The 27,609-nt window shown below is 41.9% G+C and overlaps 3 protein-coding genes across 4 annotated transcripts; 1 reads left to right on the top strand and 2 right to left on the bottom strand.

The window, feature by feature from the left end:
* Positions 1-1,433: 1,433 nt before the first annotated feature.
* LOC124149016 lies at positions 1,434-8,497 on the bottom strand. Of its 2 annotated transcripts, none has more exons than XM_048389461.1 (6): positions 8,358-8,497; positions 4,723-4,785; positions 4,129-4,277; positions 2,749-2,895; positions 2,194-2,231; positions 1,434-1,775 (listed from the first exon to the last, which is right to left on the bottom strand). In XM_048389461.1, exons 1-6 carry the CDS (start codon positions 8,405-8,407, stop codon positions 1,665-1,667), a joined length of 558 nt encoding a protein of 185 aa, XP_048245418.1. In that variant the 5' UTR covers positions 8,408-8,497; the 3' UTR covers positions 1,434-1,664. The 2 variants fall into 2 exon arrangements, with proteins under 2 accessions (XP_048245418.1, XP_048245420.1); XM_048389463.1 differs by lacking the exon at positions 8,358-8,497 and adding an exon at positions 5,442-5,528.
* A 2,873-nt stretch (positions 8,498-11,370) lies between these two features.
* On the bottom strand, positions 11,371-14,648 carry LOC124149015. Its single transcript, XM_046520346.2, has 6 exons — positions 14,552-14,648; positions 13,622-13,684; positions 13,255-13,403; positions 12,682-12,828; positions 12,080-12,117; positions 11,371-11,535 (listed from the first exon to the last, which is right to left on the bottom strand). Exons 2-6 carry the CDS (start codon positions 13,681-13,683, stop codon positions 11,425-11,427), a joined length of 507 nt encoding a protein of 168 aa, XP_046376302.1. The 5' UTR covers position 13,684; positions 14,552-14,648; the 3' UTR covers positions 11,371-11,424.
* A 5,342-nt stretch (positions 14,649-19,990) lies between these two features.
* LOC124144841 lies at positions 19,991-26,626 on the top strand. Its single transcript, XM_048389957.1, has 6 exons — positions 19,991-20,136; positions 20,556-20,677; positions 22,286-22,431; positions 25,223-25,390; positions 25,914-25,999; positions 26,478-26,626. The coding sequence occupies exons 1-6, from the start codon at positions 20,131-20,133 to the stop codon at positions 26,529-26,531; spliced, it is 582 nt and encodes a 193-aa protein (XP_048245914.1). The 5' UTR covers positions 19,991-20,130; the 3' UTR covers positions 26,532-26,626.
* The last annotated feature ends 983 nt before the right edge of the window (positions 26,627-27,609 follow it).

Below are 27,609 nucleotides of genomic sequence, written 5' to 3'. Positions count from 1 at the left end.
TTGTAGCGAGTTGTCAGTGGAGGTCCCAAAATGCATTTACCAACTTCTACTTGAGTGACATGTACCCAGATTTAGGGGTCTATATTATGCTTGTGGACTTTGGTGGCCGCCCATGCTATAGTATCCCAGGAACCTTTCGCCCTTTTTCTATAGGGAGTGAAGGTGATTGGCCGGGATGAGAAATCCAGGATTTGACACCAAACAAAGTAAGTTGGCATAGGGCGGGACAGATCTTGGTAATCACTGGGGTTCAATCTATTCTGGATGTGATCCACTGCTCTACGGAAGTGACGACAGTTTACACTTATGTCACGTCAAAGCAACCGGGGGTGACGCCGTAGGAGGATGTGACAACGGAAGGAGAACACTCATAGAAACGGAAGTGACGTCATCAGTCAGAAGTGATGTCACAAGAATCAGAGGCGACGTCATAAGACCGGAAGTGACGTAATTAAGATGTCACATATGACGGTATTTTATCAAGGTATCAAGGTATTTTCAAAAGCTGTCATGGATTACTATATGCTAGATCCCGCCAATCTCCCATTAACTATGTTTCTTAGAATACTACCACAGGGAGTAGTCCCTCTGACCTCCCCAATAAATCTGCATCTAGTGGATGTAGTGGTTGTAAAGAGATGACGATTCCAGCCATGTGCACAGGGTTTTGCACGAGGTACGGTTTATCTCACAACTGGCTGGGATGGTGACAGTGAAGTGGACGTCTGTTGGCATTTTTCAGTGTGATATTAGCCAAACTGCAGGAATTGTGGCTATGATGTAATGATAACTTTTGTTTGATAATTCCTTTGACTGCCCTACCTCTATAACATTACAGCCAGAACACACCAGAGGGATTGGTGGCTGTGATTTTTGAGGATTCCTCCTGCAATAGTAACCATATATGGAGACTCCACGTATAAAGTGTCTGCCCTCGCTGTATTTTCGTTTCAGTCTTTGAAATTGCTAAAGCGCAAATTGACCTTATGTAGTTTTCGATGTTTGAATACGACATTTGCATTAACGATGTTCTGATCTATCCAGTTCTGCAAAGTTGTACCTACCCATGAGACTAGCCCTTTTAGCATGTTTAGGTTATCAATAAATACAGATGTCTTAACACCTTGTGGTATGAGTACATGAGTGTGAATCTGCATTTAATCTGTTTTGTCCAGTCCATTTGTTTGAGGGATTATGATAAATCACTTCAGGTGAGTGAATATGGTTTTACCCAGCTTTTATCAATATCCCAGCAATATCACAGTGGAGGACACCGGAAATGGGCTTCACACATTGTCCTCATGTGGGGAATCGAACCCGGGCCTTCAGTGTGACAATCGAACGCCTTAACCTCCAGGCTACCCCACCGCCCCTCACTCACCCGGCGTTGATGGTAACCACTGACAACTTCCCCAGGGAGTACAAAAATATTGTTATTTCCAACAGCTTTATTGACGTGTCTACATTAGTTTCCGATAATCTGCTGGGATTTTGGAGGGAAACTGGATATGTTTCAGTAACAACTGCAACTCCAGATATGTTTTAAACTAAACGTGGCAAAGAGGCATTTTTGGTGTCAGTTTCTTTTTTTCAACGGTCTAAAGCATAATAATTTTTTTCAAGCATTAAATGACAGGTCCGTTGCAGGTGATTGTGGGTCATCCTTATGTGCACTTGATGTCATCTGGCTTAAGTGCATCCACCTCGGCACACTGGACTCGGTCAACGGGGTTCTCCCTGTTTTTCGGGTCACCGCAGTACATGTCCTTGAAACGCTGAAGACAGGAGAAGAGTGAGTGAGTGAGTGAAAGTGATATCAAGCGTTGTTTGGGTAGTTAATGTGTGATGTCACTTCAGTCAGTGTTTAATGTGTGATGAACTCTGAAAGTAACGCAGGGTTTCGACTTTTAATCAGGGATTCGAACTCACGACTAACGGAATAAGACAGAGTGATTGATTTCATCTCAAATGGGCTTCCTACAAATGAATTGAACCTACGTGACGAGTGAACGCTTCAGCTTCTGGTCTGTGGCTATATGGGAAAGTATTCGATATAAGCGTTTGTATAATTCAAACCAGTGACATAATAACATGCCATGAAAATACAATACTGACATTGGAGAGTGATGTTGAAATAAAATGTGTTCGTGACATGGGATTAAACAGACAAATATTGACTGTATATTTACTTACAATATATTGAATCGATAAGAAGTCGATAGTGGAAAAATCTGAAAAAAAGATAAAAAAGTAAGTGAATGTTGCTTTACGTTGCTTTAGTTCCAGCTATATATCATCACGGTTGCCTGTGATTAACCATCAGTACACACGGGATTCACACCATGAGCATCGACTCACGCTGGGAACAGGGAGCAGGGGTGCGTCGGCTGAATCTGACAAACAAGGACTGCAACTGACTGAACCAGTATCATCTGATGTTGTGATGACCTTCAGATACATGCGTTTACATGTAATGTTACAGGTCGGGAATCTTAAATCAAATCAATATTTCCCCAAATCATTTCGGACACGAGATTCACAAAGACACTTGAACAATGTGACGTTTTCAATGTTTCGTTCAGTTTAGTTCTCATTCCGACGTTGTAAGACATTGTGGTGCGCTCAGTCTATTCTGTATAAAAAGGTTACTGTAATATATATTCCATGATTCTTGAATTATTTAAACTAAACACCAAAAGTCGTCCGCTAAAACAGCTGATGGACACATATCTTGAAAATATATCTTACTGAATCCAGTGAAGTCATTTGCGTTCACAACGCCATCTTTGTTGGGGTCCCAGAGCGTGTACATGAATCGGGCGTAGTCCTCGGAGTAGCCGTACCTACAAGTCCACCTGGTCACGACCTCCCACTGCTGCAAGCTGCAAGGGTCATCTGTAGGTTAGATTGAGAAATACAATGTTTTTCACAAATACCATAGTTGTTTGGGTCATCATTAAAAGGTATAAGGGTTGCTGATCTTCTAAACACACTGCACATAATTTGTCCAGTTAGCCTCTCCTTGAACACCTGAGTCTGGGCCGACTTGATAATGGCACTTCGCTTGGTTGACACTCATTTCTGTACCGTCCAGCAGTACAGAACCATCAACAAAATCAACACTGGCATTGAGATTATGTCCCACATACTTGGCTTGTTTAAGAAAACTGCGGAATGCCTTGTTTTCATCTGGAGTCTTGACATGCTACCCAAGAGGATCATCAGACAAATAAATGCGCAGAATACAAATTATTCTATCATGAAGAGCCTCCACGTTAATAAATCCACGCCCTCCCATTATGATTGGCGATTGAGGGATGAGTGAGGGTGGTGGGATCTATTGACATGATTCTTCGTGTGAGGGTGTCAATACCCTGAATTTCTTGTTTCGTCCATTTAACAGCACCAAAAGACTAGGAAAGGACGGATACAGCATAAGTATTGGTGGCTTTAACTTTATTGCGAGCGTTCAGCTCTGAACTCCATATTTTCTTGAGTTTAAATTTGTTTGTCCTTGATATGGGCATTTTGGAGTTTGTCCCTAACCTGCATTCAAAAGTTCGTATAATTCCGACCTTTTACGAGAGGTCAATCACTCCTCCAAGTATACTGGCTGACCCTCCCTCTTCTACCTCCCTATTATTATTATTATTATTATTCATAGATTAAAATAAAAAATGCATCAAAGAGGGTTCGGGTGATCCTGGCACACTCATGCCTGTTAGGCTCATCATCAGCTCAGGGCCCTTGCCCCCTCTACACGCAGCCCAGACAGCGAATGTGACTTCTCCCAGAAAGCTAACTCTCAAACCAATCCATAACTTTTCGGAGAATGTGAAGACTGCCAAACACTGCAGCCTGAATACATACACCTGAATAAAGATAATTGAATACACATGAATACATAGTTCATATCACTGTCTTCATTAGATATTTTCCGCAATGTTATTTTTTTCTCTTTCCAGAGGGTTAACAAGTGCCCTTACCCATCCTGTCCCTTCTATGATCTCTGTAAGTTGTGCCTGTCATATGTTTTCGGCAACTATTTCCCTCAGTAAACGTACTTTGTAAGGACATTCCAGTCCCCCTTCCAGGTTATCAAATGGTTGCTCGCTAAACAGTCCTTACCGTCGTAGTCAAAATACAGGATTTGTTTTTGAACGTCTCTGAAGTCCACTATGCCGTCATCGTCGACGTCGTTGTCCACCACAACAGCACAGAACTTCCCCACCAGTTGCTCAGGAGGGTTGCAGTTGTTAAGCTGGTTAAACCAGTACCTTCAAGAAACATGAGTGAGTGAGTGAGTTTGTTGGGAGATTTAGTGAGTGAGTGAGTTAGTTGGGTGATATAGTGAGTGAGTGAGTTTGTTGGGTGATATAGTGAGTGAGTGAGTTTGTTGTGAGATTTCGTGAGTGAGTGAGTTGGGTGATATAGTGAGTGAGTGAATTTGTTGGGTGATATAGTGAGTGTGTGAGTTGGGAGATATAGTGAGTGAGTGAGTTTGTTGGGTGATAGAGTGAGTGAGTGAGTTGGGAGATATAGTGAGTGAGTGAGTTGGGAGATATAGTGAGTGAGTGAGTGAGTTGGGTGATATAGTGAGTGACAGTGAGTGCCAAGACCCAAGCCACCGGGGTTCGATTCTGGAGATGTTTGACATTCTAAGATAAAATTGTAGGAATTGTAGTTGTGATAAGAGCTTATTTAGTGAATGTCTTGATATACCTGGAGAAACCACAGGTCCCACAGAAGAGGAGGGCGGACACGGTGAGTCGGAGGGCAAGCATTCTGCAAGCAAACTCATAGAGGTAATGGCGTTTCAATTGTTATGAGTTTGTCAAATTATTGATCTGGGCCTGCGGGGTGTTGTTGCACATGTCCTAACCAGCAAAGTAGTGGTCGATAACACGAACATCAGTCAAATGTATCAATAGTAACAGTATAAACTAACTGTAGCAATAGTTACAGTATAAACTAGCTGTAGCAATAGTTACAGTATAAACTAACTGTAGCAATAGTTACAGTATAAACTAGCTGTTTCAATAGTGACAGTATAAACTGGCTATATCAATCGTGACAGTATACACTAACTATAGCAATAGTGACAGTATAAACTAACTTATCAATAGTGACAGTATGAACTAACTGTAGCAATAGTTACAGTATAAACTATAACACGATTAATGCTGTTGACACGATGATTGTTTTTGAGTAGTAATACAATAGCAACACAGACAGCATATAACAACACAGACAGTATATAACATGACAGACAGTATATAACATCACAGACAGTATTATAGCAACTTCAGTAATACATATTCAGCGGACACTGAGGGTGGCAACTTGCTATGTCGTACGACTGAAAATGAAACGAGTCATTCATCAGTACAAATGAATAAAGATAAAGTAAAGTATTTAAGTAAAATACGAAAAGTACGAACGTGTCTGAATGTACTGGATAACGACTCTAGCTTTGGCCAGATCCGTTTTCGACTGTTCAGCCTGTGTGCTAGCTCCGCCCCAATTGGAGGCAGACGCAGGGAGCTTTGACATGTGAGGGTCCAGAGGAGGGGTGTCCACATTTTGCAAACTGCATTTTAGAATCGAGGCTGACAACAATGCTTGCCGAGTTGCATGTACATCCATGTTGTCACGAGCGCCTGAACTGTACGTTTGCTGGACTTGAGAGGATTTTAAGAAACTCAGCTTGTTTTACATATACCCATGTCAGCAAACATCGACCGTGTTATTGCTTATTTTACAATGAAAGAAATCTCATTTCATCAGAATTATATGATGTCAATTAATCCAGAGTGGATAAGAAATAAACCATTCAGCCATTTGTTTTAACTGAAGATGTTTATTGAATTTAAATGCAATGTGAACCATGGTTCAGTAACACATAGTAATACTAATAATGTGTTGTCATGGAAACTATTTCAAGAGCTGAGGATGCCTGTTTACAAGGATGCCACGTCTCTGTCCATCCAACGTAACGTACTTCCGCAGAGGGATGCTGTATGACGTCCACATTCACATGGAGATACCACTGCTGACACCTATCGGAGGTACTTCCTTCCTCCTTACGTTATTATAAGGTTGACCGGTCAGTTCCGGGACTCTACACTATAACACCAGCAACTACTGTCACTTAGGTACGTGTCAATACCTCACAATACATACACCGATGCGTCAATGCTCCGATTTAAATTACACTGAGTGAAACTGATTGCCTCACTCTGGCAGTGTGGGTTCGAATCCCGGACGGGACTCAACCTTAAAGAGTACCCCCCCCACCCCCCCGCCCCCCCCCCCCCCCCCCCCCCGCCCTCATTGAATTGCACATATGTTGTTACCCAATATGAATGCATGCTCAGCAAAGATGTTTTTGTATATATTCTATGTTTATATGTATATGTATAATGTTGTTGAAATAATTTTGTACCTCTGATGCCTAAGTGGAAATAAAGTTCAGTCCAGTTCAGTTAGGGGAGCCCGAAGTAATTGCAGATTAGGTTGTGAAGCAGGTTGACGAAACCCACTAGCACGACCACTGACAAATCAAGGATCATAATGTACGATTGGAATCTATCTTCATTTGATCATGGCATACGTTTCGTGAATTTGACGGTGTGTGTGTCTGCGCGCGTACATGTGTGTGTGTGTGTGTGTTTGTGTTTGTGTTTGTGTGTGTGTGTGTGCGTGCGTGCGTGCGTGCGTGCGTGCGTGCGCGCGCACGTGTGAGTGTGCTTTGTGTGTTTGTTGAGAACACAAACACCCAGCCTTTACATTATTATTATTGTTATTATTATTGTTTCTGGTTTTATGCCGCTTTAGCAATACATCGTGCCTATACATTACCGAGTCTTGACCAAACAATCAGTGATTGACATTGTAAACATCGATTTACGCTGTCGGTTGCTAGGGGCCAAGTCGAACACATTATCTCGAGGGATTTCTAATTATTATTGAGTTATATATATATAGCATTTTCCGTCTACGAATTTCCCTTTTAAAATGGGCATTTACATGTTCAGATATACAGCATTACGCTTTAGTGATCGGATTGTATCAAACATTTTGAGGTGTTATTGTGGAGAAGCAGGTTATGAACACCGGCGGGTACACGACTACTGGGTATTACGGCTGATTAGAATCTTTGATGAGTTGATGGTGCGCAGATGGTGACTTGATCACGGTTGATTGATGGTTGGCGTTTTTGACGTGGATTGCTCTTTTGAATTCCTAATCTTGAAGTCTTTGAGGCTGGTTGTAAGGGTTTTGATGTTGTCCCACTGTATGCTTTGTTTGTTTGTTGTTTGTTGTTTAACGCCGTACTCAGCAATATTCCAGCTATATGAGGCGGTATATAAATAATCGTGTCTGGACCAGACAACCTAGTGATCGACACCGTGAGCATCTATCAACGCAATTCGGATACGATGACATGCATCAACTAAATCAACGAGCCTGACCACCCGATCCCGTTAGTCGCCTTTTACGACATCAATAGTCGCCTTTTACGGCAAGCATGGTTTTGTTGAAGACCTATTCTACCCCGGACCTTCACGGGGCCCACTGAATGCTGTGGCTGGGGTTGTCACAGATATGGTAAAATGAAGCTGATTTAGAGTCAACTTTGGACACGACGCTCTGATGTTCTTAATGTTCATATTGAGGTAACTCAGAGTCAAGTAGTGCGTGAATGATTGAACTCTGTAAATGCAGCCTTTAAATAATCGAGTCTGGGCCATTTTCCCCAGTGGCTAAAAATACATGATAAGCGTTTAATACCCTCGGGTCCTGGGTCCTGGGTCCTGGGTCCCGCTGACACACATTTCGCCAGGTCACTTATTGACTCAGCTGATGCATTGTGCATTTGTGATCTACTCTACTGAGGAATCAACATTTTTGCCCGTGTTGAAATATATAGGTGTCATCTACTAAGTATAAAGTAAATACATATTTACGTTGATAGAAAGACAGGTCTAATCTGCAGGTGCTCTATATGACTTGCAGTTTCAAGAAGTAAAGGACAGGCCAAAGTGCTATGTCAGGATATCCGGGTTAAAAGCTGGATCAAGGGTTTCAAGGTTTAAGATGACGTGACAATATTTTGAATAGCTCCTTCGGTGGTACTTTCAAATGAACCACCAATTTTAACCAGTTCTGTGGTCTAATGGTTAGAGTGCCTAACCACTGATCAGGAGGTTGTTGGTCTATTTCCCGTCATCCATAATGAGAGGTTTCAGTTCTTGTCTTCGAGTTGACGTTTGAAACAAGTCCAAATTTAATCTCACAAGGAAAACTTCATAGAAAGAATGAGGTCTAACTTGGAAAAAGAAAAATCCTCCTACCTGGTCGTACTGTGAACAAGTAAAACTCCATTCCACGTCTTACTGCCCATAGAAAGTATAGTTTGGTTCAGTGGCAAGTACCAGCATAGTGCCTTATAATTTCTTCAGCGTAACCCTGTGTGAAAACAGTTGAGGGGTATATATTTGCCTCGACCTGAGAACATTCCTCAACAGGCCAACATGACCCCAACTATGTTTGATAACTGAGACGCATACGTCAGCAAACGTTTAGAAAAGATTACGTTCGTATATCCCCTTGCAATGCCACGACCTTCTTAGTGACAGGTATGGTACTGCAGAACCAGCCACTATCAGGCAACCCGTTTTGTTTCGTTTTGTATTCGTGCAGTCGTACAGGAAATAGTGCAGTCATACAGACAACCATGCGTCAAACAAACATCGTGTAGGCATACAAACAACCATGTTTCACACAAACACCATGTTGGCATACAGACAACCATGTGTCACACAAACCGTGACCGTGTAGGCATACAGACAACCATGCGTCACACAGGCACCATGTAGGCATACAGACAACCATGTGTCACACAGACACACAGACACCATGTAGGCATACAGACAACCATGTGTCACACAGACATCATGTAGGCATACAGACAACCATGCGTCACACAGACACCATGTAGGCATACAGACAACCATGTTTCACACAAACACCATGTTGGCATACAGACAACCATGTGTCACACAAACCGTGACCGTGTAGGCATACAGACAACCATGCATCACACAGGCACCATGTAGGCATACAGACAACCATGTGTCACACAGACACACAGACACCATGTAGGCATACAGACAACCATGTGTCACACAGACACCAGGTAGGCATACAGACAACCATGTGTCACACAGACACACAGACACCATGTAGGCATACAGACAACCATGCGTCACACAGGCACCATGTAGGCATACAGACAACCATGTGTCACCCAGACACACAGACACCATGTAGGCATACAGACAACCATGCGTCACACAGACACACAGACACCATGTAGGCATACAGACAACCATGCGTCATACAGACACCATGAAGACATACAGACAACCATGCGTCACGCAGACACCATGTTGGCATACAGACAACCATGTGTCACACAAACCGTGACCATGTAGGCATACAGACAACCATGCGTCACACAGGCACCATGTAGGCATACAGACAACGATGCGTCACACAATTGACGCCTTCCGTATACTCTCTCACCCTGATTTTGTAGTCATTTTGTAGTCATCTGTTTTGCTCAGTTCTGTATTCTCTCTCTCTCTCTCTCTCTCTCTCTCTCTCTCTCTCGGACGGCTAAAACAACAGCGTTAAAACAATTAAATCTTTTGCCATTTTTACTGTCAAGCAGCCTCTCTATTATAAGCGACAAAACCAGGTCCATATTCATTAAAACTCTCTGCCAAAAACAGAGTTGATTGTACGATTCCGACAATATCATGATCATGAGAGCTTGAATGTTGTAACCTTGATCAACTTCTGAGCAAGAGTTGTGAGGCGCTCTTTGAAATATTGGTAGAAAGAGCACGCTCGATTGTACCTCAAAATGCTGGAGCTGCAGGAATATTGCTCGACGAGAGTTGACTGTTGGACTATTGAAGAATTTCATGAACAAAATAATCCTTATTGATTCTATAAGACCAGATCACATTTCATATTGATTTATTTTCAAAGTGTTTTATCCATCGGTATTACACACACGCATAAAATTATAATTAACAATAGATATGATTGTCTAAAGACAATATGCACCATCTGAAATCGAGACGTTTTTCTGGAGACAAGAACGATAACTTAATGAAAATGTGTCTATTTTCCCCTTTCTTCCTCCGATATTTATATTACCTCTAGGGGTACGTGAATGCCGATATATGTATTCCAAATAGGATTTTTTAATCCGTTTACGGAGCGTGTGATGTTTACACTTTCACTTGGACATTTAAATACTTTCTACGAATGCAATGAATTTTCTCTCGGGAATTGAATTAATGTATTTAGTAAAATTGATATTCGCAATCACCTTTCACGATATTTGCAATTTAAGCATGTTTAAGTATATGAACAAATATAGAGCTCCAAAGACATCCAAAGATTTCTGTTTTGTCCAGTTCTAAATTTGTTTGTGGAATCAATGACTACAGTGAGTGAGTGAGTGAGTGAGTGAGTGAGTATGGTTTTAGCAATATTCCAGCAATATCACGGCGGGGGACACCAGAAATGGGCTTCACACATTGTACCCATGTCGGGATTCGAACCCGGGTCTTCGGCGTGACGAGCGAACGCTTTAACCACTAGGCTATCCGACCGCCCCCATCAATGACTACAAGTGAGTATGTGAGTATGTGAGTATGGTTTTTGCCCGCCTTTAGAAATACTCCAGCTGCATCACATCAGGGGACACCACAAATTGGCTTCCAACATTGTACCCACGTGGGAATCGAACCCGGGCCTTCGGTGTGACGATCGAACGCCTTAAGCTCTGGACTACCCCACCGCCCCTCAATCACTACAATCTCTACAAGCACCATCGAACAAAGTAGGTGAGGTGAGGTGAGATTTAACGTTCCGGTCAAGATTATTGCACTTAAGTAGCGACGTGCAAGAGTGAGTGTGTGAGTATGTGTGTGTGAGTATGTGTGTATGTGTGTGTGCGTGTGTGCGTGTGTGCGTGCGTGCGTGCGTGCGTGCGTGCGTGCGTGCGTGCTAGCACACCCGGATACAAATGCCACCTTTTAACACGAATACCTCACTCAGACACAGTATACTAACTCCGAGCCCACCAGCCCTTAATGCCGAGCGCCTGGCAGTGAAACACCAAGTACTATCTTTTAACACCTTTTGGTATGACGCGGCGGGGATCGAGCCCCCGACCTTCAGCTCTACAGGCAGACGCTCTACCACTAGACCACGGAGGCCTTCTCTTACAAAGTAACATACACACGGCATCATTGACAATTTCCCAAGGGAGGACAAAACACTTGCTATTACCAACAGCTTTATTGACGTTTCTACATTACAGGTGAATGTGGGTCCTTCTTATGTGCACTTGACGTCCTCTGGTTTCAGTGCATTCACCTCGGCACACTGGACTCGGTCAACGGGGTCCTCCCTGTTCTTAGGGTCACCGCAGTACATGTTCTTGAAACGCTGAAGACAGGAGGAGAGTGAGTGAGTGAAATGGATACCTATCGCTCTTTGGGTAGTACATGATACTACTTCGGTCATTGTGTAATGTGTGATCAAATATGAAAGTAACACAGGCTATCAACGTTTAATTCGAACCCACGACTAACGGAATAAGTAGAGTGAATGATTGCTGTGTTATGCTGCTTTCACAATATTTATGTCAAATCTGGACAGGGTACACCAACAATGGGCTTCCTACAAATGAAGTGAACCGACGTGACGAGTGAACGATTGAGCATCTGGTCTTTGGGCATATGGGAAGGTATTCGAAATGAAAGTTTATATTACTAAACCAGTGACATTATCACATGTCATGAAATTACAATACTGATATCGGAGAGTGGTGTGTGTAACTCCGGATTTAAAGGGACTTAATATATAACTCCGTTATAACTATATCTTAATTAAGTATATGAAGAAAACAATGGTTAACACTCCTTGAAAATAATGACTTGGTTTGTTTGCGAATTATTACTCTTTATAACCGGACTGTTGATTTACTTACAGTGTATTGCGTCGCTAAGAAGTCGGCATTGGTAAAATCTGAAAAAATAGATAAAAAAGTAAGTGAAATGTTGCTTTACGTCGCTTTAATTCCAGCTAAATCGCGACTGTCTGTTAATAACCATTGTTAACACGGGATTAACTCCATCAGCAGCGACTCACGTCGTCGGGTACGGTGACACATGGTCAGACAGGTCCCAAATTGTTTCCATTTGACCCTATGCGGCTCTTTCGAAATACACGATGTTTCAGGCACCTATTGTTGGTACCTGTTTAGTTGGACTTCAGGTGCATGCGTTTATTTTTAATACGTAATGTTGCAGGTTGGGCGACATGAATCAAACTGTTTCACAAATCATTTCGGACACTAGTTTTACTTTGGCACTAACACAACGTGACGTTTTCATGATGTTCTCTATCAGTTTAGTTCGTCATTCCGACGCTGTAAGACAGGGACATTGCGATCCACTTAGCCTATTCTGGACGGAAATGTTACTGTTATAGATATTCCATGATTCATTAAATCGTTAGACGTTACACGGAATGTCGCCCGCTGAAACCGCCAGCGAAAGGACACAAATCTTCAAAATATATCTTACTTACTGAATGTCTTGAAGTCGTTTGCGGTCGCAAGGCCATCTTGGTTGGCGTCGAATAATTTGTACATGAATCGGCCGTATTGGTCGGAGAAGCCATACCTACACGTCCATCTGGCCACGACCTCCCACTCTTGCATGATGCAAAGGTCATCTGTAAGGTCAAATTATAAAATACCAAGTTTCTTCTCAAATATCGTGCTCCACAATCAAAGCCATATTGTTACCGAACACAAAATGTAGAAGTGAGGCTAAAATATGTCAAAAAACTGATTCTAGAAGTTTTCAGGATTTTTTTTTCTGATATTTCAAAATGAGCACGGGTTTGACCTCATATGATGTTCTTAGAAGAATAAGGAAAGCGGGAACAAAGAAATGGCAAAACATCCTCATTGTTAGATTGCAGCCTCAGATGGTGGAGTCTTTTTTACTTTTTCTACGGTACTTGATCATGTCATAAATGCAATAACACACACACACACACACACACACACACACACACACACACACACACACACACACACACACACACACACACACACACACACACACACACCCGACCTTACTAAACAGAACTTACCGTCGTAGTTGTAATACAGGACGTCTTTGCCGATGTCACTGCCGTCCACTCTGCCGTCACCGTTGACGTCGTTGTCAAGCAAAGCAGCACAGAACTTCCCTACAAGCTGCTCGGGAGGGTTGCAGTGGTTAAACAGGTTAAACCAAAACCTTCAAAAGTGAGTGAGTGAGTGAGAGACCACAGTTACCGATCAAGACCACCTGGTAAATTAATTCGCCCTTTACGACAAGAATAGATTTATGGGGATCTGTTCTAACGGGATGTTTGGTATTATGAGATGTAATCGTAGCAATTGTAGTATGATAAGAGCTTATTTACAATATTTTTCAAATCAGGTGTTACAGTTTGGGTGAATGTCTTGATATACCTGGAGAAACCACAGGTCCCACAGAAGAGGAGGGCAAACACGGTGAGTCGGAGGGCAAGCATTCTGTGAAATAAAACACAGGCAAGTAATAACGTTTCTATTGGACAGGACCCGTGCAGTGTCATTGCGTATGAGCTGAGTAGCAAAGTATTGGTCGGTAACACGAACATAAGTCAAACCATTGAAGTACACAGTTCATCAACCTGGATGTTTTCTCAGTTGTCACACAGGATTGTTGTTGTTGAAACCGGCAACCACATCAAACCTGATCAAAGCTGCTTCAAGAAGGGACACTCATTGATCATATATTAAGACCCGAAAATGAAATAAAAAAGCTCAATTAAACAGGAAATACACAGTCGCAGTATTTCTGGACTTCGGCAAAGCCTTCGACATGGTATGGCATGACGGAGTCCTCACAAAACTAGCACGAAATGGAGTTGAAGTAAACATGGCAAACTTCACAGACAGCTTCCTGCATAACAGGTCACTATCAGTTAAAATAGGGACCAATCAATCTGATCCTATGTCACTGGACAATGGCAGCATTATACCCCTAACCCTCTTTAACATCATGATCAATGATCTATATGATAATGTCAACTCATCTACCCCAACTTCTAAATTCGCTGATGACGGAGTAATATGGATCACAGACAGAGATATTTCACAAATAGACGACTGGGACACCCGTGCCCCCTAAACACTTAAAACAGCAACATAATCAAGCAGGGGTTTCGGAAACAATCTTTCCACGATGTGTTAGAGGGAAACCCATTAATTATAGTCGTTGTATCAGTAGTTATACTCTCTATGTGATATTGTCAAACTATATTATACAAGAGGGAATGCAAAAGTTAATTACATCTATACAAGACTATCATTGAACTGTGTTGTAAGGTATTTTAGTAAAATACGAAAAGTACGAACCTGTCTGAATGCACTGGATAACAACTCTAGCTTTGGCCAGATCCGTTTTAGACTATTCACACTGCAGCTAGCTCCGCCCCAATTGGAGGCAGGCGCTTGGAGCTTTGCCAGGTGAGGGTCCAGAGGAGGGGTGTCCACGTTATGCTAACTTCAGCTGAGAATCGTGTCCGTTTACGCTAAAGGGAACCATATCTGTCAATATCATTTTTCTGTAATATATGTCACTTTCAACAGTCGGAAAAAATATAAAAGAGAGAGAGAGAGAGAGAGAGAGAGAGAGAGAGAGAGAGAGAGAGAGAGAGAGAGAGAGAGAGAGAGAGAGAGAGAGAGAGAGAGAGATAAACAAAACGGATGACTAAATGACTACAAAATCAGAGAGAGCGAGAGAGAAATATACGGAAGGCGTCAATCGTTAGTAACAATAGCAATCATTCGGGCATCTGGCCAAGACTTATTATTTACAGGCAACCGCTTCAAGTGCGACGTTAATCAACACAGAAACAAACATCAAGTAAAAGGCTCTTTCCCGTGGGTATTCGAGTTATGGGTCAATTTATGCCTTGACATAGTATCCTTCCAACATTCGTTTTACTGCAGTGCTTGCCGAGTCGCATGTACATCGAGGTTCTCACAAGGGCCTAAAAAGTTCGTTCTTTGGACTTGAGTGTATTTAAACAATCAGCTGGAATTGGATACATCCATGTAAGCAATACTATTGCTAATTTTACAGTGAAAAAAGTTCATCCGAATTATATAATCTCAATAAATCCCGAGCTGACAAGAAACAAAACATTTAGCCATTTCTCCTCACAAATGTGCAAGAGAAATATTTCCATCCTCAACACTCGAAAATAGGAGAAGAGACTGAAATATTTGATTTTTATGACATCAAAAAATAAATTTTTAAGTCAAATATTTTCTATCTATTTATTAAATAGGAAAATGTACTTGCATGTTTCTGTTTTTGTTTGCAGACCGACGTGGATCTGTGTTAATGAATCAAGGTAAGAGTAACTGGATTAAAGTAAACATCAAAGGTACTTCCAGACACGTTCTACATAATTGCCATTTTTCGTCCACCCTAATACAAACCAGACCCAATAAAGCCTGTACTTAGACACGCCGGATAGGGTGTCTGCATACGAAGAAACCTTTGGATTTTGAACTACACACACGAAGTAGACCTTTCATTGCCTTTGGTGTTACCTGAGTTGTTTTGAGGCATCATAGATGCATCCCATTGATTTGTTATTGTTTTTGATAGATTAACTAATCAACATCAAACATGATCATTGCAAAATATATTTTTTAGTTCAAGTGTCAGTTACGAAAGTCGAAGAAGAGACATCAGAAGTGGATGGTATCAGAAGTTTATTCCAGCAGCTTGTGGGGATAGATATCTATGTGCAGGAGGGGTTATTTTCAGACGCTATAGAAGAAATCGAGACTGGATTTCCTGGCGCTGCTTTGACAAAGACTGTATCGACTGCTTCCACATCAGACGACATCGTCACAATGGTTAGCAATGACCACAATCAACGCTTGTTCAGAATGACATGAAGGTAAGTGTCGTTCATAAATTAAATACCCTGTTAATAATATATTACCACAATAACACAAATAAGGTGAGGTGAGGTGAAATGGGGTTTAACGTCGCGTCCAAGATTATTGCACTTATATAGCGACGTGCATGTACGTGTGTGTGTTTGTGTGGCTGCTTGTACTAGTCCGGACTGATGCCGATATATAGTGCTAGCTCACTGAGATACCATGCCGCAGTTTAACATGAATACCCCACTCAGACACAGTATACTGACTCCGAGCCGACCAGTCCTTGTTTTAGCCCCTTAATGCCGAGCGCCAGACAGGGTAACAACAAGTACCATCTTCCGCTCTCCGGGCGGACGCTCTACCACTAGACCACGGAGGCGGTCTAACACAAATAATAAACAAACAGTAACAAGTTTACTAATACTTTTATTGGATTTTATTTTATTAGATGCATATATAAAATATGCGTGGATAAGAAATAAAACATTCAGCCATTTGTTTTTATTGAAGATGTTTATTGATTTGAAATGTCATGTGAACCATGGTTCAGTAACACATAGTAATACTAATAATGTGTTATTATGGGAACAATTTCAAGGAGTGTTGTTATTATTATAATATTTATTCATTTCAGGTGAGGCAGACTCTCGCGAGCATTCACATCTTAGCCAAAGTTATCTCTAGATCCCATGCCATCTATGTTGGATGAAGAGGCCATCAAACTGGAGCTCCCAGATGCCAACATTTAAAACGCGTCGCACAAGAAGATCCGTTCTTCCGAAGTGACCGACCATCAGACAGGGCCTGTTCACAGCAGATAGATTTTTACTTCGAACAGTTCCTGCTGAAGGATGACTCAGTGGACAACAGAATGCTGATCTTCGCCACTGACAGCACTTGTTGCATCTGTCTTCATCCTATCTATGCCATCAATGTAATGTTAATTATGTAAATGTATATACATGTTTTATTGTACAGAATATAAATATAGTATACATAAATCATGAAATGAATTGCCAATAAATGAAGTGAAAGAAGTAAAAAAAAAGTTTTATATTTTATCAAATTGACAAAATGGTCGGAGACGGTATGTATTGATAAATTCACACACAGTTGACCATATGTGTAGCGACACACCTAAAACCGGATCAGCTGGGTACGAAATCTGTATTAACTGGCAAGATTAACATGGTTGAACCTATCTAGTGTAATAGCCTAAATAGTCAAATGCACAATGTGGACCTGTTTGGGTGTGCATTAACCCCGGACAGGTCGACTGAAGAGTTCTGTGATGACTACACTGAAGGGGTATTCTATTGTACAGCTGGACAGACTTATACTTGTCATACGTCGCTTTGACCTGGACACAGTGACTTCCGAACACAGGGCATTTGTACTTGGTGACTTCACAACGTCCGGCAGCCTCGTGCTATAAACGTTCACCAAACATCCGAATCTCGTTATTGAAATGAATGACAACTAGATCATGTCTGCACGACAGAGTGGATATCTAAAGGACATTGTTATCGATGTGCCACCATGTCTGACTTTATGATTGCATGTTCGTCTTTATGACTGCATGTATTCCTGCGTGGTATAAATGAATGCTTGTCCGTGTGAGCGCATGGTTATCCGTGTGACTGCATGGTGTGACTTGAGCACGCTTTTCTGTATGACTGAATGCTTTTTGTATCCCTACATGGTGTCTGTGTGACGCTTGGTTGTCTGTATTCCTAAATGGTGTTTGTGTGACGCATGGTTGTCTGTATGCCTACATAGTGTCTGTGTGACGCATGGTTGTCTGTATGCCTACATAGTGTCTGTGTGACGCATGGTTGTCTCTATGCCCACATGGTGTTTGTGTGACGCATGGTTGTCTGTATGCCTACATGGTGTTTGTGTGACGCACGGTTGTCTGTATGCCTACATGATGTTTGTGTGACGCATGGTTGTCTGTATGCCTACATGGTGCTTGTGTGACGCTTGGTTGTCTCTATGCCTACATGATGTTTGTGTGACGCATGGTTGTCTGTATGCCTACATGGTGCTTGTGTGACGCTTGGTTGTCTGTATGCCTACATGATGTTTGTGTGACGCATGGTTGTCTGTATGCCTACATGGTGTTTGTGTGACGCATGGTTGTCTGTATGCCTACATGGTGTTTGTGTGACGCTTGGTTGTCTGTATGCCTAAATGTTGATTGTGTGACGCATGGTTGTGTCTGTATGCCTACATGGTGTCTGTGTGACGCATGATTGTCTGTATGCCTACATGGTGTCTGTGTGACACATGGTTCTCTGTGTGCCTACATGGTGTCTGTGTGACTGCATGGTTGTCTGTATGCCTACATGGTGTCTGTGTGACTGCATGGTTGTCTGTATGCCTACATGGTGTTTGTGTGACGCACGGTTGTCAGTGTGACGCATGATTTCCTGTACGACTACATGATTTCTACAATTTCTACAATTTATTGTATGACTGCATGGTTGTCGTTACGACTGCATGGCTGTCTTTACGACTGCATGGTTTCCTGTACGACTGCATGATTTCCTTGGGTGTCTGAATGAATGTGTAGTTGCCACTTTAACTACAGGGTTATCTGCATGGATTTGTTTGAGTGCATTTGTGTCTATATGACCGTTGTGAATATGTGAGACTGCATTGGTACTATCTATATGATATTTGTTGTTTGTGACTGCACTCAGCGAATGGTTGAGTGCTTACAGTGTGTATTTCTGACTTCATGCTTCATATTTGATATGATAACTAAGAGTGCATGGCAGTCAACAAACAATTAGGCAATTCCGAAACACTCATGGCGGTCCCTACCTTATCCAAAAAGTACGTTTAAAAGTTTGCCACACATAGTGATGCCTGACTGTGAGTACTTCTACATTGATTCATATTTTCCATACATGGTAATGCATGATGCACGTGTAGAGATCACAAGCTGCACCAATCTGCACCGTCACTGTGCATCAACGACATACACGCATGCCCTCCTGGGAAACACACATCTAATCATTTTTCATATTTACTCACAGTACCTTAAGTGTATAAATATTTACGTTGATAGAAACACAGGTTCAGTTTTCTGCGCTCTAAATGACTTGCAGTTTGTAGAATTAAGGGGGAAGGGGGAGGGTCAAGACACAGTATCCACAGTGTACAAAATATCCAGATTAAAAACTGTTCACGTCTGAAGGGTTAAGATAAAGAAACAGTATTTCCTGCGCCGTTGGAGTAGGTGAATGGGTTGTACACTGGCCAAAGTCGCCCTGAATGCGTACAGAATGCGATGTCTGGGTTCGGATCCGAGTTTCGCCCCGATTGACAACATGAATGATTGACAACATGAGCAGCGATCTACGCAATTGAGATTGGGATTTTGTAAATGACATCTCATACGAGAGCGAGAGAGAGAGAGAGAGAGAGAGAGAGAGAGAGAGAGAGAGAGAGAGAGAGAGAGAGAGAGAGAGAGAGAGAGAGAGAGAGAGAGATAGAGAGAAAATATGGAACGCGTTTTGTCGCTTATATGAAGTAAATGTCAGTAAAAGGTTAAGTAAATAAGAGAGGGAGGATGCTTGATAGTAAAAAATGGCAAAAGATTTAATTGATTTAACACTGTTTTTTCAGACGTCCGTGAATCCCATTCTTGCAAAATGGCCTGAATAGTGCTAAAGGCGGTGCAAAACCCTTCTCACCCTCAATGTAACGGTTGCGTGCACACATTCAATTAAACCCCAGATTCTTATTTTCTTGTCTGATTCCCGAACAAAAGGTCACCACGACCGACGGTACACTAAACGAATATCAGTAGTTTGTGCAGATGTAGAAGGCACTGCCGGACCAACACGGCAAATTATCCCAGCACTAAATATTGCAAATACGTACGGATGTGCGTCCTGTCTAGAGCCCCACTTTGATTGATAGGTTGAGTTTGCTGACTAACAAGCAAAGCAGGGGTCTGCTCCAAGAAACAAACCCACCAGGCCTGGCTCTGCAGTTGCTCGCTAGAAGGGTCGAGAATGAAGGTGAGCTCGAAATGAACTGGGCATCCACTTCGTTTTAAAGCTTTGTTAAGTATTATTAACATAGAAATCCTAATCAGTGTGAGTTATATAGAATGTCCATTGTTTTGCTGTTGATGTCTGTTGCCATGTGGTTGACTTTAATTCTGTTCAGTTAGAATGTGCTATTCAAGAATGCTTTAAGACCTTTTTGTGCATGTTCAGGAAAATTGAGTTCTGATGTAAGTATGTATATCACTCATTATCATTCGTTAAAATAATTTATCAATATCACCAACGTAATGTATTCAATAAATAACGTTTTAACGTGTTGCAGAATTAATGTAAATATATGTTTTGGGTATTCTTCATTGTTTTGTTGTGCTGCTGAATAACAATATGCCTTTGGAGTAAAAAACTAAGATCTTGTAAACCCAACACAGATGATGTACCGAGCGTTGTTGTGTCTGGCCCTAGTCGTGGGTTCTGTATCTGCCATGGAAAGCTGGTTCAGCAACAACAAGATGACAGAATGCGGCGACTTCCAAATCCAAACCAAGGGCAGGTGGGAACTACAGATTAGTATTTCAATCAATAGTCGTACATTTATAATAACTACAGCTTGTAAGTACCAGACCGCCTTGTGTGTCAATCTGCTGTGGGAGAAAATAATGAAGTGATGCACGTGTTAGACGCTTACCACTCTTGAGAAACCCGCGAGCACTGGTATGGTGCTACCAAACCATGGGTGATAGTTAGAAGGAATGTGGGATTCGAACCCACGATAATACGGTCCCGGCACAAAATATGAGACACACATCTGCATATCTTAGACAACTGAGCCACTCGTGCGCTGGTCTTGCGTTGATGTAATTGTACATTTATAACGTCATGATATTTTAATAGAAGCGACCTGGCTTTGGCGAAGTTTAACTAAAGTTTTATTTTACCGCCACGGGTGATTATCCAAAGAAATACTACCGGATGGGCAACGGTTTGGTTCCATAACCGTACCAGGATACGCTGGTGGTGATCAGATTTTGATCTTTGGTTTGTCAGCACCATCTTCGTGCTCGTGGAATTCAGCAAAATAGTTATAGCCTCCGGCCTGCGTCACTTGGGGCATTTCTCTTAAGGTAATCAGAATTTATCTTCTCTTATTTTGTTCAAATGAACAATTTACTTGCCTTTGCATGTATTTGTGACGGTGCCACTGGTGGGTAGGATATGATCATCGTTTCGCGAACACCTGGTCTCGTCACACGTGATAGTAATTTAGGAACGCATGCTTATTATGTAGTGGGAGTCGTGCTTTGAGTCGCCCCTGACAACCATGAGCTACTGGGAACATTCTGGTACCTAGGGTCCCCGGCACAAAATATGAGACACACATCTGCATATCTTAGACAACTGAGCCACTCGTGCGCTGGTCTTGCGTTGATGTAATTGTACATTTATAACGTCATGATATTTTAATAGAAGCGACCTGGCTTTGGCGAAGTTTAACTAAAGTTTTATTTTACCGCCACGGGTGATTATCCAAAGAAATACTACCGGATGGGCAACGGTTTGGTTCCATAACCGTACCAGGATACGCTGGTGGTGATCAGATTTTGATCTTTGGTTTGTCAGCACCATCTTCGTGCTCGTGGAATTCAGCAAAATAGTTATAGCCTCCGGCCTGCGTCACTTGGGGCATTTCTCTTAAGGTAATCAGAATTTATCTTCTCTTATTTTGTTCAAATGAACAATTTACTTGCCTTTGCATGTATTTGTGACGGTGCCACTGGTGGGTAGGATATGATCATCGTTTCGCGAACACCTGGTCTCGTCACACGTGATAGTAATTTAGGAACGCATGCTTATTATGTAGTGGGAGTCGTGCTTTGAGTCGCCCCTGACAACCATGAGCTACTGGGAACATTCTGGTACCTAGGGTCCCCATGCTGTCAGAGTTGCAGTACCCATAATATGCACAGAAAACAAATCAGTTGAAAAAGAATTTTGTCAGAGTGAAAATATTTTAGCAGAGAAACACGGTTTCTGCCTCAAGACTAAATCTTGGTTACATCAAGTCATTTTTCTTGTATATGTGGGATATTGTTTATTTTAGGTCGGGTGGTTCAATGTTATTTAATGTGACGCCTGACTCCATCATTTTGTATTCTCGCAGGCTCTCCAGCAAACCCATGACTGATGTTGACACGCGTCAACTTCTGGCTGACATCAAAGCTTTCGACACCAACAAAGATGGCTACGTCACTTCCGCCGAAACGAGGGACCCAACTGTTGCAGCTACCTTCGACAGTGACCTTAACCGTAAGTATTTGTTCAAAAAAAGGTTATTCAGAATCACATTACGACCTTGCCTGATCACTACTTTTGCTACATTGGCCTGACATCTTACCCGACGGTATAGTGGGAACACATTGCAGCCCCTGGAGCTACTCAAGAAGCGTTATACGTAATTTTTCCAATCCCCAAATAGCAAAGATCTTGTGGGCTCGCCTGCCATAACTCACAGTGCAGAGTTAGTCCCCTTTGCTGTGCAAGGATCAGCCGATCGTTCTTTTACATTCCGCATTCACTCTGATGATGAGTCAGCAATAAATCCGTTTGTGTATTAATGTGAGTGATGGACATGTACAGCCTGCATGACATAAATGTTACACGCCGTCATATGACATGAAGTTAAAACCAACTTACTCACCTAACATGCTACAATGAGGTGCACAAGGATGATACATTCATCTGCGGTGCATGACTATGTATAAAGTACAGGTCAAGCACTTCCTCAAATTCTTTCTCTTTCATATACCATAATATATCCAAATATCGATGTCATGGAACATCAACCGAATAATGTCACACTAGGAATAACCACAGATAATGGTTTGCTCTGTATGAAATCCTGATATTGACGATACCTTTTTATTATAATGAGCATTTTATTGGTGAATGTTTTTGTTGTTGTTACCTGACTCAGGTTTCGCTGATGTGACGATAAATCATAACACGTTATTTACATAACGATGTGAATACATTCTATACCTGAGGTATACAATCAGTCTTTCAGGAGGCCCCGTAGTACTGATTTTAAGAGCGCCTCATTCGGTTTGTCGACGGTCTTTTTTTTGAAAACCGCGGTGTTCTCAATAATATGAAATTGCCCCATATCTTTAATAACGTCCTGTCTGGATTTGGTTTGGTTTGGTCTGTCGTTTAACGCCGCACTCAGCAATATTCCAGCTATATGACGGCGGTCTGTAAATAATCGAGTCTGGACCAGACAATCCAGTGATTAATATCATGAGCATCGATCCACGCAATTGGTTGGTTGGTTGGTTTATTGTTTAACGCCGCACTCAGCAATATTCCAGCTATATGACGGCGGTCTGTAAATAGACGAGTCTGGACAAGACAATCCAGTGATTGATATCATGAGCATCGATCCACGCAATTGGGTCCACGCAATCGGGATGGATGACATGCATAAACTAAGTCAGCGAGCCTGACCACCCGATCCCGTTAGTCGCCTCTGACGACAAGCATAGTCGCCTTTTACGGCAAGCATGGGTTGTTGAAGACCTATTTTACCCCGGATCTTCACGCGTCTCCTGTCTGGTATATTCTATAATTGATTTACCTCCGTTCGTATATCGGTTGATTAGAGACATTGTTAACATTGAAATCTGTTCACATTTGTTTAATGTGTTAATTGCAAAATGTGTGTTCGGCGGATTTGTAATGAAAATAATAAAGGAACATTTTTAGATAATTGTATTGTAGCGACTATTAGAACGTCGTCAGGGATTGACAAATACGCTGGCCCACATAACACGTGTCAGTAAATCAGAACAACGAATTATAAAAAAGGGTAGGTCGAATTGATTTGTAGAAAATATGAAACGTATACCCACGAGCGACGGATCCTTGCACAGCAAAGGGGCACAAGTCTGCTCTGCGAGTTCTGGCAGCTGAAACCAGATGAGCTTTTACAATACAAATACAATCATAGACGAATATTTACGTAGAACGATACAATTATATATGGATATGTATTTCTTTTGTCTATTTATATTTTTCTTGGGCCGGTGATGTGTCTGCGACAATGTACTGATAACTTTTGAAGAAAATAAATGTTTAACTCTGACGATATCGTATGTTCTTGTCTTTAGCAGTTAACGCTGCGGTCGATCGTTGCACCTACATTTCGTAGTTCTTGTCTTCAACAGCTGACGCTACAGTCGATCGTAACACAAATATTTCGAATGTTCTTGTCGTTTACAGTTATCGGTTTGGTCGATCGTTGCACCTGCATTTGTATGTTCTGCCCATGAGCAGCCAACACTTTGGTCGTTCGTAACACCTGCATTTCTTATGTTCTTGTCTTGAGCAGCTGAGCCTTTGGTTTATCGTTACACCACACCTCGTAGTTAAAGCTCGTGGTTAACGCTTTGATCGATTTTAACACCTACATTTCTTATGTTGTTCTCCTGAGCAGCTAATGCTTTGATCGATTTTAACACCTACATTTCTTATGTTGTTCTCCTGAGCAGCTAATGCTTTGGTCGATTGTAACACCTACATTTCGTATGTTGTTCTCCTGAGCAGCTAATGCTTTGATCGATTGTAACACCTACATTTCGTATGTTGTTCTCCTGAGCAGCTAACGCTTTGATCAATCGTAACACCTACGTTTCGTGTGTTGTTCTCCTGAGCAGCTAATGCTTTGATCAATCGTAACACCTACGTTTCGTATGTTTTTCTTCTGAGCAGCTAATGCTTTGGTCGATTGTAACACCTACATTTCGTATGTTGTTCTCCTGAGCAGCTAATGCTTTGATCGATTGTAACACCTACGTTTCGTATGTTGTTCTCCTGAGCAGCTAATGCTTTGATCGACTGTAACACCTACATTTCGTATGTTGTTTTCCTGAGCAGCTAATGCTTTGATCTATTGTAACACATACGTTTCGTATGTTGTTCTCCTGAGCAGCTAATGCTTTGGTCGATTGTAACACCTACATTTCGTATGTTGTTCTCCTGAGCAGCTAATGCTTTGGTCGATTGTAACACCTACATTTCGTATGTTTTTTGTCGTGTGCAGTTACCGCTGGAGTCGATCGTTGCACCTTCGTGATGATGGCGAAGAAGCGATATGACATCAGCACAGGTGTCGCAGCCCGCCTCTTCGACCTTCAGGACTCCAACAATGACCTCATGATAACCGTAGCGGACCAGGACGCGGCTGCCTTCAAATTGTTGGATAAGGATGGTGGGTTCACGATAACTTGGCAAATATTGATGTACAAAATCTTCACATGGACATCCACTCTCTACATTTTACAGTCACATTGTTTAAGGGCACGGATGACTCAGTCGCCTGATGCGACGAAGTTCACTGAATAGACTTGCATCTCGTTGGCATGCAAGAATTACATGATCATTGGTTTGAATCCCAGATTCTTAGCTTACCTGTGCTCCTTGATTTCATCCAAAAGCATCAACAGTGTTTTGAACTTCGAACATAACGAAACAACAAAACGTATTTATTTGCTCTTTGAATTTTCTTTAAAATGGAATACATAAATATATAATTCATATTAGTAGGTTATACTGGCGTTTGTTTGTGGCCTTCAGTTTTCGCAAGCCATTTGACGGAAAACCCAACCAGAAACACACATAACACCGCCAGCTCCTCCAGCTCGACACAAACATCCAGCAAGCAGATAAGAAATGTGTAAATGCAAGATTGATGAGAAGTCAGCACGCAATAAAGTGTATTTGTTTGCCTGCAGGTGATGGCCAAGTGTCTGTGTGTGAAGCCTTCAAGGGATTCATGGCCAGCCTGGAGGATTTGGAAAACAAGGTCTACACCACGGAGGTATTTCATGACGCGTCAGCAATATTTAACCTTTGCTGCGACATTGTAGTTTGTACTGCTCCGCATTTACTATCCCGCATCCGATGATACCTAATACGTAACTAGGACTGACGTTTTCATCAGGTTCAAAGGTAAATGGTTTGGTTACACATGGGGTATAACATGTCCACGATTCTATGAAGTTTGCATTCTGGAAAGAGCTTGTAGATGTCGGTACAAAATACAGCATCAGACTTCAGTAGAACGTGATGAAGGCGTGAATCCTAGCTACGAGTGTTTTAGCGATCAGTAGATGTCGGGTAGTAAAGCGGCGCAATACATAGCTACTATTTCCCATCTAACTTTTAGCCCTGGACCTAGTCATGCTTCAATAAACTTAAGAAAAAGCACGACCTTACAATTATCTCTGTAAGTGTTGTATACAATTAGCAAACGAAAACGAGATTTACTGGAAAGCCCACTATTTCTGTTTCCACAGCTGAAGTATAGCAACATCGCCTACAAGTACAGGAAACCCCCACCCACATCCTAATCCGCAATGTTCGTCATGGCAACAAAGGGGCCGACGGACATGTGACCGCAAGGACGATAAATGTAATGCTTTGTTAATAAAGTGATACATACTCATCTGTTGCTTGGACTTGTCCTATTGCCTTGATGTACATACGCATACATGTATATGGCTCAGTCATCAAAGTCGCCGCTATTCGCTTTACAAAGGTGCTTTCCTATGCGTACCAGGAACCTATGACGGGAGTCCCAGATTGTCCCTAATTTGGGGCTGATAAACACAATGGCCATGTTCGTGGCTTCAGCCCTGCATCACTTTAGACTTCCTCCCTCTGATCGAGCTCGCACGCCGTGATACGATAGAATAATGTACAAAAGCGGCCTTAAACCGATCTCGTTCCCTGTTCTGAACTCAACAATCATAAACCACAAAATACCTACCTTCGCGTTTCATCTTATCTTTTAAATGTGAAAACTACTTGCAACACAGTGAAGCACCTGAACCTTTCAGAAAGTTTGATCTCCACCATGTTATTGTTTTCGAAATGGTCACTTTAATTACCACATATCAAGTAGATGACCGTCACAATACAAGTTATGTCCAATAAACTTGAACGACTGAAGGGCGGTGGTGACGCATAGTGGATAAAGCGTTGCCTGGTTCGTCTCGTTGAAGATTCTGGTTCGATTACTTACTTAGGTACAATACGCCAGACCCATTTCCCATGATGCAACGCTACCCACGCCATGATTTTGCCAAAAGCGGCGTATAACATCACTCAATCACTTACCCTTCACTCGGGAGATGTTCTTGTCATCATCCCAAAGCGGTATCATTTAAATCAACCTGTGTGTAAACACAAAAACGTCTGGACTTTGAACTTCCTTCTTTATCCTTAGTTTCATGTTCCATGTACCATGCGTTATAACATTTGCTTTTACCGCGCGTTTACCGTAAAAAAAAAAGAGATAAAAAATAGAAAGGTCAAGGTCGCTTCAGGGAGTCGACCATGTGATTGGATGTGAAACACGCATAAAGCATAATATAACATAGAAACTCAAATGTGTGAGTTGGGTTTAACGCCATTTTTAACAGTATT

This window comes from Haliotis rufescens, unplaced genomic scaffold (assembly GCF_023055435.1).
Source record: "Haliotis rufescens isolate VD_foot unplaced genomic scaffold, xgHalRufe1.0.p SCAF_8, whole genome shotgun sequence".
In the NCBI taxonomy this organism is placed as follows: Eukaryota; Metazoa; Mollusca; class Gastropoda; order Lepetellida; family Haliotidae; genus Haliotis; species Haliotis rufescens.
Note: the sequence above shows the minus strand (reverse complement) of the source record. Positions and strands in the feature narration are given on the sequence as shown.

Coding starts and splice junctions, on each gene's coding strand:
- LOC124149016 (XM_048389461.1), bottom strand. CDS start 8,407: ATGGGCAGTAAGACGTGGAATGGAGTTTTACTTGTTCACAGTACGACC. Junction 4,786..8,357: donor CTTGTTCACAGTACGACCAG/GTAGGAGGATTT, acceptor GTTTGCTTGCAG/AATGCTTGCCCTCCGACTCA. Junction 4,278..4,722: donor GGGACCTGTGGTTTCTCCAG/GTATATCAAGAC, acceptor TGTTTCTTGAAG/GTACTGGTTTAACCAGCTTA.
- LOC124144841 (XM_048389957.1), top strand. Junction 25,391..25,913: donor CAAATTGTTGGATAAGGATG/GTGGGTTCACGA, acceptor GTTTGCCTGCAG/GTGATGGCCAAGTGTCTGTG. Junction 26,000..26,477: donor ACAAGGTCTACACCACGGAG/GTATTTCATGAC, acceptor CTGTTTCCACAG/CTGAAGTATAGCAACATCGC.
- LOC124149015 (XM_046520346.2), bottom strand. CDS start 13,683: ATGCTTGCCCTCCGACTCACCGTGTTTGCCCTCCTCTTCTGTGGGACC. Junction 13,404..13,621: donor GGGACCTGTGGTTTCTCCAG/GTATATCAAGAC, acceptor TCACTTTTGAAG/GTTTTGGTTTAACCTGTTTA. Junction 11,536..12,079: donor TCTTAGCGACGCAATACACT/GTAAGTAAATCA, acceptor TCCTGTCTTCAG/CGTTTCAAGAACATGTACTG.